The sequence below is a fragment of the Acomys minous genome (genome assembly GCF_964271855.1).
Source record: "Acomys minous genome assembly, chromosome: 1".
Taxonomy (NCBI): domain Eukaryota; kingdom Metazoa; phylum Chordata; class Mammalia; order Rodentia; family Muridae; genus Acomys; species Acomys minous.
In genome coordinates this window covers 124,970,293-124,983,088 of record NC_140483.1, presented here as the reverse complement: position 1 = coordinate 124,983,088, position 12,796 = coordinate 124,970,293, and the positions used below count along the sequence as shown (strand labels likewise).

Here is a 12,796-nt window from a genome sequence, read left to right as displayed (position 1 = left end):
GGTAAGACTAAACTACAAGAACTCCCAAGTAGCCGGGTGTGGTGGCGCACGCCTTTAATCCCAGCACTCGGGAGGCAGAGGCAGGCGGATCGCTGTGAGTTCGAGGCCAGCCTGGTCTACAAAGTGAGTCCAGGATGGCCAAGGCTACACAGAGAAACCCTGTCTCAAAAAACAAAAAAAAAAAAAAAAAAAAAAAAAAGAACTCCCAAGTCTTTGTGAATGGAATGTGAGATCAGGAGATGATATGTGCATAGGAGAGGCAACTTAACAGAGGAGACGTGAGATGCTAGCTTTCAAAAGTAGCCAGCAGTTTAATTTATAGATCATGAAAACATGATCTATGCAGTCAAATAAATTTTCATGGTAAAGGATAATATAAAACATTTTTAAAATTACCAAATCAAAATGTGAAATATAATTCTGCTTCTCTAATACATAACGAAAAGCCACTGAAGCCCAAATACAAACACAGAGTAGTCATGCATAAATCTCCAGCCATTCTGACTGTTTCAGAGTAGGTGATTGTAAAAGTCTGCGCAAATTAACTAATTAGGAATAAGCTGACAGAACTTGATCTCAACACAGAAAGACTTCCACCTACTTTAATGGTGACTTTGACTGACGACATGACAAGATGAGTACATTCTTCTGTCCAGTTGTTTGCTGTAAGTCCTCCGAGCTGTAACACAGCTTGATTCAAAGCCGCTTTCCCGGCGACGTCTAAACAAGAAGAACAAACAACCAAAGGCTCGTATTCTACTCTGCAAATGAAAATAAGTACATAAAGTTAGACTGCGATTCTCAAGACAGCAACTTATAGGACTTTAAAATATCAGCCATTTTAGTTTCAATGTACTTTCCTAAGAAATTATCATTTCTTAAGTCTGGAATCCTAATGAAGAAAAAGCAATGACCCAAATTCACATTACAATGTAACCTATGAGGACTCAAACAATTGAGCTACCATTACAACTCGCAACTCATTCAGTTATGGCAGTTTAACTCGCTGTCCAGGCCCTTCCTTTAGAATTTCAAATAATGCTGTGGATTTTACATCAACTTTGAAAGTTCTTACCTGAATTTACTTTCAAACACCCCAAAGGTAACTCTGTCTCCTGTCTTCAAAGTGTAGGAAAGGCCGTTCTGCATTTTTTCCTCATTAACAAAGGTTCCATACTTAGAATTATCTTTTATTGTCAATGTAGGAATTTCATCTGTTTGACTCTGGAAAAAAAAAATCAACAAATGACTTAAAGTCTTTTGCCACTTAGTAATTATAGGGCAGATCTCACAGGATTAGTAACTTTCTGGGTAAGCAGGAACTAAGCAGATGATGGTCCATTTAGGCCACCTTCCTCAGGGAAGGAGCACCCGGCCAGCATTTTTTCCTAAGGTCATTTCTTTCCTCTCTTTTTTTTTAAATTTAAATTTATTTTTAAAAATTTGTTCATTTTACATCCCAATTGTAGCCACTTTCCCTCATCTCCTCCAGGTCTCACCCTCCCTCCCTCATGCTCCTCCTGGGCCCCCCTCAGGAAGGGAGAGCCCTCCTCCCTTATCAACAGACAACAGCCTATCCAGTCTTATCAGGACTGCCTGCATGCTCTTGCTCTGTGGCCTCGGAAGGCATGCTGCCTGAGGGAAGTGATCAAAGAGCAGGCGATAGAATCCATGGCAGAGGTAGCCCCTGCTCCCCTTACTAGGGGACCCCTATGGAGACTGGGCTGCTACATCTGAGCAGGGGGCCTAGGTGCTCTCTTCTTAAAACCAAGAATTGCCCCTTTCAGATTTCACTGCTAAGACTGTGGATTTCCCTAACCACTCAGATTCATTCTTCTGAGGCTTTTTTGTTCAGTACAGTCTGTTTTGTGTTTAATGTGCCAAGTATATCCTCTCCTACATGTTTTTAACACTATTAAAAATCATATTGTTAAAAACGAACCCAATGAAAATACAAGGTAAAAGGCTAGCATTTGTGACTGCATGTAACAATATTTTACTTTTTTAAAAATTTTACTTTTTCTACAGAAATTTCAATAATAAACATTTTCTCTGTTCCTAAGCAATCAGACTAAAAACCTGATTTTCTTTGAGTATATCTAGCATTTACATACATGTACCCTATGCATAGAACAGTAGCTTTTCCTATGCACAAGTACTAGCATATAAGCAGACAGTTAAGAAAATACTTTATTACTTCCATCACCCATGGCTGTGATAAAATATAGCAGAACCATTCAAATACAGCATAAGCAACTGATTCTCCCCAGTAAAATATATCAATCCCTATTCTGAAAATGTGTTACATAGGAAAAGCTAGCGTCCTCTAAGACTGTGGGTCGAGCCGGGCATGGTGGCGCACGACTTTATACCCAGCACTTGGGAGGCAGAGGCAAGCGGATCTCTGTGAGTTTGAGTACAGCCTGGTCTACAAAGTGAGTGCAGAACAGCCAGCACTGTAAGAGAAACCCTGTCTCGAAAAACAAAACAAAACCAAACCCAAAAGACTGTGGGTTATGAAGGTTAATTCACTATTGTATTTCCAGAGTTGGCACATGACTGATACATACAAACCATTCAATAAATGCCTGACAGTTTGGATCTGAGTCTGCTCCAAAGATCTATATGTTAAAGGCTTAGATGTCAGCCTGTCGGGTCAGAGGAAGGAAGTCAGAAGCGTGGAAATGTACCCTGGAAGGAGTTCTGGGGCCTCCACTCTCTGCTCTCTGTTTGCTTCCTGGCTGTCAAGAGGGAAGCAGCCTCTATTAAGAGTTCCATGACGTACGACATGGACCACAGATCCAACATCATGCAGTAAGGAGACCATAGATGGAAATCTTGAGCAAAAATTAGTATGTTCCTCTTTAAGCTGTTTGTCTTAGGCTGTTTCATCACTGTGACAAAAGACTAACACAAAATGCTTTCTAACACATTCTCTGAATTTCAAAACCACTCAAAGAAAAAGTAAACTTTCAAATGGAAGCTTCCTGTTTCAAAACAATTATGAGTAGAATCACTGCTAACTTTGTGTGGCTTTTTCCTGTTGTTGTTCCCTGTGCTGTTTCTGTCTAATCTTCTTACAAGACAGTAAAATAAAGTAGCAGCATACCAAATTGGTTACGGCAAAGTTCGCTGTTAACACGGCATGATTCCGACTGATGGACTGATCATTTTCTATTAGAATGGCGCAGTTTTTTCTTCCAACAATGTACTCTACACCAGCCAAAAGTCTGCATGGTTCTCCTAAGGGAACGCAAAAGTAACAAAACGTAAGGTACACATACATATACTTATAGTATAGGACATACTGAATAGGTATCACCAATAAATCATACTTCTGTTATTTAAATGCTAAACAACTTGACATTATGTGTATTTATATACATATATACTTATACATACATGCATATATACACAGCCCCCACACACATACACATAAAATGTGGGGTTTTACTTTAAAAAATTTTTGCTAGATCTATTTTATATGTTCTGCCTACATGTATGCATGTGCATCATGTGTGGGGATCCGTGCAGCTATCCATGGAGAGTCAAAAATAAAGCTTGGTTTAGCTTGACTTAGCCACTGCTATTTAAACTTCTAGAATCTAACACCAGGCAGTTTATTTCAGCCATATTCAAGCACAGCACAACTTTGGAAAAAAGTTTCCTGATCTTGGAGTTGACTAAATGATATTGTAAGGACCAAACTGATGCCATGTTCTGTATGTCCTGTAGCTAATGCCATGGTCAGTATTTTCTGTGAGAGCTTGTCTTCCCTGCATTCCGGGAAGGACCAAGGGCTGCTGTAAACTGCACCTGCCAGCAGCCCCCAGAAAGCCCACCAGAGCGATTAGATATAATCAGCTCCCAATGTTCCTCTGAGATGAAAAAACTTCACCTCGAGACTCAGCCTCCACTCAATCCGCCTGAAGGTCGCCATCCCTGTGACCCACAACCCCCTAATGGTTTTCCCCCTTTATAAGCCCATTGCCCTTGAAGCTCTACACCACGCCCCTCTCCTGTTGTGTCAGGAAGGATTGAGGTCCGAGCTCGAGCCCGTAATACAGGGCCCTGTGTATGTTGCATCAGTATCAAGTCCTGGTGGTTCGTCTTCGGGGGTCTTGTGATCTGGGTACTACAATATCCAAACTTCACTGGGAAACTATCTTAAAAATAAGTCAGGCAAACTGGGAAACTATCTTAAAAATAAATCAAGCAAACTGGACATGGCGGCACATGCCTTTAAACCCAGCACTCAGAAGGCAGATCTCTGTGATTTCAGGCCAACCAGGTTGATATGGTTGAGACACACACACACACTCTGTCTCTGTCTTTAAAAAGCTGGTAAGAAAAAAATTATCAAAACTATTTTATTTTTGATTTATGTGTATGAGCATTAGCCCGAACACAGGCTCAGAGACCAGAGGATGGTGTTGGGTTACAGGCTGTTACACTAAACCCAGACCCTCAGAGAAGGACAGCCTTAAGCGCTCTTAAGATGCTGAAATTTAATCATCTTAAATGGTGATTTAAGGGGGGGAAAAACCCAGCATAGATTAATACAATTAAGATCAGATTAGCTGCAACTATACATTTGGAAGACTTTTGTTTTATTGTTAATAGTAGCATTTCAAATTATGTGAATAAATTATTAATTAAAAAAAAAAGTTGTGGTGACTATTTGGAAGAGGCCCCAGGTCGCACTAAGATGAGCAAGTAAGTGTGGAGAGATAGAAAGAGAAGGAAGAATGGTATGTGCACAATGAGGAGCAGATGGATGGGAGGAGCCTGTGCTGCCACCTGGGGCCATGGTGAGGATGTGGCTCATGCTGTCAAAGGCCACATCTGGGACTGTGGCCCTGCAGCAGTGAGGGTCTGTATCAATGTGACCCCTCATATCATGTCCCTGGTCTGGGCTGCTGCCTGGGGCCATGTTGTCTGAGGGCTGTGCAGAGGTGGCCCCGCCCCTCACCAGCTGTGGCACTCAGGAGAGCGGGTCCTGTCCCTCACCAGCTGCAGCACTCAGAAATGTGTTGTCCTCCCACCCCCCACTCCACCCTAGGAAGCACAGAGAGTTGGCTCTGGTTTCAGAGGGTGGAATTACGGGTGAGCAGGCCCCAAGGACATAGGCAATAGAGAACTGGCCCAACCCCTCATTTGGGCAGTGCGGGAGAGATGTCAGGGTGACCAATTTGGCTACAACCCAGACCCAGATCCAGGGCACGAGTAAGCTCACCCCAACATCTATTCCATTGATGGACGACTGTAAAGGAGCCAGCCCCTCCAAAACTAAAGCTGCATGAGCTCCGCAACACAGGGTAACAACAGGATATCTGAGAGAACGCCCAGTAAGGATCCTGTATTGAAAGTGCAGCAGAGGCCGGAGGCTTCAAACCAGACCAATGACTCACTGCAGTGAACATTTCTAAGAAAAGCTTCTTGAGCAAAAGGGTATGTGTGACACACTGTATACGCTGCAGCTTCCACGGCAAGATTTGGTTTGTTTCCTTTTGGGGGGGGGGTTGCAAGGGCAGAGGGGGGATGTGAGGAATGAGAGTGATACTGAAGTGGATGATGTGAAGTAAACAAAGAACCAATAAAAAGTTTATATATATATATATATATATATATATATATATATATATATATATAATATAGATAGATAGATAGATTGTCACCAACTGTTGGAACAATATTGGAGTCTTGTGGAGTTTGGAAGCATGGGGTCCATGCTAGAGTAATTAACACAAGCAGACAAACAAGAAAGGAGCCCAGCAGACAGAACCATAGTATCCTTTCCACACTGTTTCGGTTATAGCTTGTCAATGAGATTGCATTTGTTGTTATTTCATTTTTAGATGAAGTCTCACTATGCTACCCAGGCGGTCCTCAAACTCAACGTCCATAGCTTCAAAGAGCTGGGGTGAAAGGAAGGCATCATCTTACTCAGTTTATCAGAGATTAACTCAGGGGGTTTCAAGGAAGGAAAGCGTTCTGGTATTTTATGATGTACACAAAGGGGACCAACTAACTTGAAAACTAATCCATTAGAGTCCACCAGATTCTGAGATGCATTTATGCCATTGATTCTAGAAGCATATTTATTTTGCTATAATCTTTTGGGGGGGAGGGGGTCCTAAAGTAGTGGATTTTAAAAATTAATTTATTCAGATTACATATCAATTGCTACCCCATCACTGTATCCTCCCCTTTCTCCCTCCCTCCCACTTTCACCCTATTCCCCTCCCCTAGGTCTATGACTGAGGGAGACCTCCTCCCCCACTATATGATCATAGGCAATCAAGTCTCATCTTGGTGGCCTGCTTATTCTTTCTCTGGGTGTGACCAGGCCTCCCCACCAAGGGGATGTGGTCAAATATGGGGCATCAGAGTTCATGTCAGAGTCAGTCCCCGCTCTCCACATAACTGTGGAGAATATCTTGTTCATTAGCTAGATCAGAGTACAGGCTCAGTGTTTACTGCTTGTATTGTCCTTGGTTGGTGCAGTAGTTTGAACAAACCCCCTGGGTCCAGATCCACCTGTCATGATGGTCTTCTTGTAGGTGTCTAGGACTCTCTGATAATAAAGGGTTATGGCTGCCTAGTGATACTGAACTGTAGCCTAAAAGTACACTTTTCTAAAAGGGCCCAATATCAGCCAGTCACAGACTGCCAAAAGATCACATAGAGCCCTTCCACTGTAAATGCCTAACACTGCCAAAATAGGGTGAATGCTGAAGTAAAATTCAATCGAGGTGTTTTTCTAAATTATTTCCATTTCCTGTCTACAAATTATTGCCTGTGTGGAACTCTGTTTAGTTCTACTCATTCAATGTGACAGACAATTCACGAATCCTTCCCTCATTTAAACTTAAATTTGGCGGACTGCTTCTCTGTTTTGAGACAGGATCTCACGCAGCTCAGCATGCACAAACTAATTCACGAATCCTTCCCTCATTTAAACTTAAATTTGGCGGACTGCTTCTCTGTTTTGAGACAGGATCTCACGCAGCTCAGCATGCACAAACTGCGTAGCTGAGGATCCTGTATCTCCGGATCGTCCTTCCTCCAAGTGTTGGGGTTACAGGCCTTTAGAAAATGTCTGGTATTTTACAGAAACCCATAGATCGGCTAGACTCAAGGCTAATTATTCAGAGACCTACTTGCTTAACAGCACAAATTTGTGTTCTGTCTTTGCAGTGCGTCAACCCACACAGATAACCTTTCAGACTTCGTATTTCCCTGCATACTGTTGGTAAACTGCGTCCTGAGAACAAAATGCTTACTCTTCCACCAACTAATAACGTCTATATAAGGGTACAACCACCAAGCATGGAAATAACCTTTTCACTATGTAAAAATAGGTGGGTGGCGGGCTTTTTTTTCCACTGTTCTGATAGTATGCGGGGAAATTCTGAAAACTCTGAAGTGGTAACTGTGGTGTCACGTGATTTTTCGCAAACACGCTCCGGTTTGGGTCTTCCGTCCCCACCCGTGGCTGAGCGTCTGAGCTACCTCTGCGTGGTGTTTCCCGTCAGTGCTTAAGTTCTGCTCCACGGTCCTCAGCCTAGATGGAGAGGGTCTAACCTGGGGCACGCACACCCACCGCCCCAAAGTACGGTGGGCTCACGTCTCAGCTTCCCGCATTGCCCGTGTCTGGGATGTCAGGGGCGAACGCCGGAAGGCGAGGAAGACGGACCGGAAGCGCGCTCCGTAGCTTCCCCACCCCCACCTCCCCGCAGCCACAGCCGGGGAAAACTCCGGGCCGCCTCCTTATTCGCGCCTACCTGGAGCCGCTCCCGAGGCCGGGAGCAGTTTCCACATGGGTCCTCCGCCTCAGAGCCCCCCGCGACCTGCGACGCCAACCGCGGCTGCCCAGCGTGCGCGGTCACCGTGCTGCACCGGCGCGGGCTCCGGGACGTGCGCGCTCCCAGGACTCCTCCAAGTTTCTTCCGAAACGCGGGAATTGAGGCCAGAGCGCGCCGCCGGCGCCACCTGGTGCTGTAGACGCGACAGTGCAGTGCAGAAAGTGTGTGATGGACCAAACTCACTGCACACTTTAATCCGCGAGCTGGGATAGTGTTTTAAAAGGTCGGAAGTAATGTGGATTTTAAAGTAAACGCATTAAAGAGCTGGTTGGTCACATCATTTCCTGTATTTAAATTGTCTTAATTTACATCATTTGTGGTACTGTGAGTTAAAGTGAAGATTTCATGACAAAAATCAACTGTATGTTTAATCTTTTCCAGTGTGTCCTGCGTGCATTACGCCAGAAATATATGTTTGCCTCTTTCCACAATGTCAGAATGCAACAATAAACTCACAAGCTGCATAGGTATCTTTGGCTGCAATTTGCCAAGTAGTCCCACTTCCCCTTAATAGTTGATCATTGGCAAATATGTGTTTTTATTCCATTTGCGATTGCTAATAGTAACTTTGAGATAACATGTTACACATCATAAGTAAGTGTGAGTGTGCATGTGTTGTGTGTGTGCAGATTAAAGAATGAATGCAAGGGAGTGAAAAGACTGTAGCAAAAGAGGTCAAGGGATTTGGGAGGTTAAAGTGTGCAGCCGACACAGACACAAGCAGAGTAGATGCACTGCTTGCCTAGCATGCATGATGCAATGGTTTTGATCTTCAGCACCAATACATAAATAGCACAGTAATCTTCACATATGGTGTAATTGACTACTAGATTACATATGATATACGACAAAATGCAAATGCCACTTAAACAGTTGTCAGGTTCTAGTGTTTAGAGAATAGTTTGAAAAAAAATTATACATGTCCAGCAGAAATACTTTTTTTAAATGGTGGTTTGGGTTTGTGGTGGCTAGAATCTGGAAATCCAGAGAACCCTTAGAATCTAAGACTTAGCTGGAGAGTCAATTGTTTACACTAAGGGCGATCTTCTTTTATTTATGGCAAGGAGCACTGAGCTTGAAAATTAAGCTTATTGTTCTTTTTGTTTGGTTGGTTGCTTGGTTTGGTGGAGAGAGAGCATCATTATGTAGTGCTGGCTGTCCTGGAACTCCCTGTGTAGATCAGGCTGGCCTTGTACTCAGAGAGATCCGCCTGCCTCTGCTTTCAAGCACTAGGGTTAAAGGTGTGGGCCACCATCACCAAATCAGCTGCTAAGCTATTTATTGATTGTTTACTTATTTTATTTATTTATTTATTTTTGGTTTTTAGACAGGGTTTCTCAGTGTAGCTCTGCCGTCTGGAAATGGCTTATTCTTAATCGTGCCTGTACTGCAAAGCTGGGAGGGATTGACCACTCCTTTCAAATACCTTCCCTACCCCAGGTGCTATGAAGTCTGATTTAATCCAGATTTAACATTATAAATGTATACAAGGCACTGCATATTGGGTTTTTATAAAAACTAGCAAAAACATTAACCAGTAGTTTTGTAACTTCTGGACAACATTTTGGTCAGGACAGTTGAAATGCCACCTCAACTTTCTGCTCCAAAAATCCCAAACCAAACCAAACCAAAACAACAACAACAACAAAAAACCCAAAACCAAAAAACTCTGAGGTTGTTGTTTACTTTTCATTCAGTTTGCTAAACAACTACAACATGGGAGACCATTAAAAAAAGAAGAAGAAGAAAGACCTAGGGGAGGGGAATAGGGTGAAAGTGGGAGGGAGGAAGGAATGGGAGGATACAAGTGATGGGATAACAATTGAACTGTAATCTGAATAAGTTAATAAAATTAAAATAAAAAAAATTAAAGGACCAATAAAAAATTTTAAAAAGAAGAAAGAAAGAAAGAATATTAAAACCAGTGTTAGTTCCTGTCTTATCACTCTAGCTTTTCAACTATTCTCTGTCTCTGTCTCTCTGTCTCTATCTGTCTCTTCTCTCTCTCTCTCTCTCTCTCTCTCTCTCTCTCTCTCTCTCTCTCTCTCCTCACCTTTCCCCCTCCTCTCTATCTCTGTCTCCTCCATCCTTCTCTTTTAAGACACGGTTGCTCTATGTAGCCCTGACTGTCCAGGAGCTCATGCTGTAGACCAGTCTGGCCTCACAGAGATCCACCTGCCTCTGCCTCCCAAGTGCAGGGATTACAGGTGAGCGTCACCACCTCTGGGCCAGCAGTTACTCTTTACATGCAGGAAGTACTGAGCATTCACTGTCTATTACTAGACTAAGGCATGGTGTAAGTGCTTTAAACTTACTGGGAGGGGAAGGAAACGTGGGGTGAATCCTACCTGGAGGAAGCACGTACTTAACGAACATGTTGGCACTGAAAAGAAAAAAAAAAAGCAAACCAAAAGAATACTATATTCTTAAGGCAAATACGAGTACCGTTGTCCCAAGATATGCATTCAGGTTGTTCTAAATACCCTCTCCCAAAATGGAAATAGTTCCCTGAAGCTGTAGTTACAGAAGGAAAGAAAGTCTTAAATCAGTGTACTTTCTAAAGACCTTGGTGGAAGCACCAGGCAAGCAGGTTGCAGCAAAAAAGAGAAATGTACACTATGTCCTTATGATATCTGATGATGCGCTTAGCCTTTTTGTTGCCAGAAGCTAGTTGTCCGTTAGTACACGTTAAAAAGGGTTTAACTGGTACAAAGATGTTGAGTCAGACACAGAAGTAGGTGCAGTGCATGTCTGTTAACAGTCCAACTCTTCACAATGGCAGCATTTTGATCAATCACCGCCTCCTGCAGCAGAGGAACAGGGTGAGGCAGCCCCGACCTGAGAGCTAGCGTCTATCGACTGTCTTAGCCTTCAGGTGGCACCGGTCAGACCACGCTGGAGCCTTGACTTCACTGCAGAAAAGCATTTCATAAAGCAGAAATGGACTTGGTGGAAGTGAGGTTTTTTTGTTTTTTGTTTTTAAAACAAAGATGTAAGTGCAAGGGATTAGCACAGCGGTGCTCAGGGACGGATTAGACATGTCTAAGAGCATGGGGGAAGGCTTCTGAGAAGAGAGCTGCATTTCTAAATGTCGTGTGTGTCGTGTGATGATCCTTGTATGGTTGTATGTGTGTATGTATGTATGTATATGTGTATGTATGTATGTATGCAGGCATGCATGTATGTATGTGTATGATGTTAAGCTACATCTTAAAGGCTGTTAAGGGACCCCTTTCCTAGATGGGTGTGGTGGCACATGATGTCAATCCCAGCACTAAGGACGTACAGGCAGATGGGTGGATCTCTGTGAGTTTGAGGCTAGTTGGTCTACATAGTGAGTTCCAGGACAGCCAGGGCTGCATAGTGAAACCCTCCCTGTGGTAGTGAGAACCTGTCTCCAAAAACCAAACAAACCCAAAACCTTTTCCCACTTATTTGGTGTGTGTGTGTGTGTGTGTGTGTGTGTGTGTGTGTGTGTGTGTGTGTGTGTCCCTCTGTGGTGGTTTAAATGAGAATGGCCTATATATTTGCATACTTAGTCCCCAATTGAAAAATCCTTTGGGAAGGATTATGAGGTGTGGCCTGGTTAGAGTTGTGTGGCCTTGTTGGAGGAAGTGCGTCACTGTGGTGGAACCCAGACCAGGCCCAGGCTCTCTCTCAGTCCGCTGGCCAACTGTGGATCAGGATACAAAGTTCTCAGCAACTGCTCTATTGCCATGCCTACCTGCTTCCCACTGTGATGGTCTCAGACTAACCCTCCATCAGATTGGCCTGTGTGCGTGTAGGAGGGATATTACTGACTGATGTGGAACAGCCCACTGTGTGAGGTACCTGTAGGGCAGGTGGCGTGGGTATCAGCTGAGCAATCCACAAGAAGGAAGCCAGTGAGAAATGTTCCTATATGGTCTCTGCTTCAGTTTTGTTTTGTTTTGTTTTGAGAAAGGGTTTCTCTGTGTAGCCTTGGCTGTCCTGGACTCGCTTTTGTAGACCAGGCTGGCCTCAAACACACCTGAGTCCTCCTGAGTGCTGGGATTAAAGGTGTGTGCCTAGCTTCTCTGCTTTTGTTCTTGAAGACACCTCCCACCCCACTGTTCGTGCCTTGAGTTCCGGACTTGGGTTTCTCTCTAAGGGACTAAAACCTGTAAGACAAATAAGCCCCTTGCCCCACATGCTGCTTGTAGTTATGGTGTCTACCACAGCTACAGAAAACAAAATAGGACACAAAGGGAATACGAGCAACCATGGCCCAGAAAAACAGATTTCAAATATTATGTTTCAACATGGTCACAGCACCTGGTTCATTGACAGGGGCCTTAGAAAGAAGGTCGGTAGATCCAGAGATAAAAAGGATAATAGAAAAAATAAACAGACTAGGGGTTGGGAGGTTTATACAAACTATGCCTTATGCTTAAAAAGTTTACTAAGAAGTGTGGCATCTAGCCAGGCAGTGGTGGCATGTGCCTTTAATCCTAGCACGTCGGAGGCAGAGGCAGGTGGATTTCTGTGAGTTCAAGGACAGACAAGGCTACACAGAGAAACTCCAAAACTCTCAAAAAAAAAAAAAGTGTAACATCTTGTATCATCTCCAGGGGAAAAACGGGGCAAAGTCAGCAGGCTCTACCACACAAAGGGACAGACTCAGTAGGAGGCTAATCAAGCAGTGTTGCACAATCAGAACATGAGCTGTCTGAAGAGCATTGCACATTGAACACGCAGTGGCCTTGGTACTGATAACCTTTGCCCATTAGCATGGAAGAATTGGTTCTCAGGGTCTGAAAACACAGTTTCCCTAAGGCCCTGGCCACCGGCTATTACTGCCTCTGTGAAGCATATTCCTTCTTTTAGAGATGGAGCTGTTTTGTTTGTTTGTTTGTTTGTTTGTTTTTTCCTCTCTGCATCAGGGCCTCAGGGAAAAGGGCCTAAGGCCT

General features: G+C 43.6%; 1 protein-coding gene across 2 annotated transcripts in view; it reads right to left on the bottom strand.

The window, feature by feature from the left end:
* The window catches only part of NBN (nibrin), a 34,259-nt gene extending 26,147 nt beyond the window's left edge, over positions 1-8,112 (bottom strand). Inside the window, exons 1-4 of one of the 2 annotated variants that reach the window (XM_084789470.1) lie at positions 7,788-8,112; positions 3,110-3,243; positions 1,076-1,224; positions 602-761 (exon numbers count right to left, since the gene is read on the bottom strand). In XM_084789470.1, coding sequence (XP_084645596.1) covers positions 602-761; positions 1,076-1,224; positions 3,110-3,243; positions 7,788-7,824 — 480 coding nt within the window. In that variant the 5' untranslated portion in view covers positions 7,825-8,112. Of the gene's footprint in view, positions 1-601; positions 762-1,075; positions 1,225-3,109; positions 3,244-7,515; positions 7,681-7,787 lie in introns of those variants that run through there. The other variant, XM_084789471.1, reaches the window with a different exon arrangement.
* Positions 8,113-12,796: the final 4,684 nt, after the last annotated feature.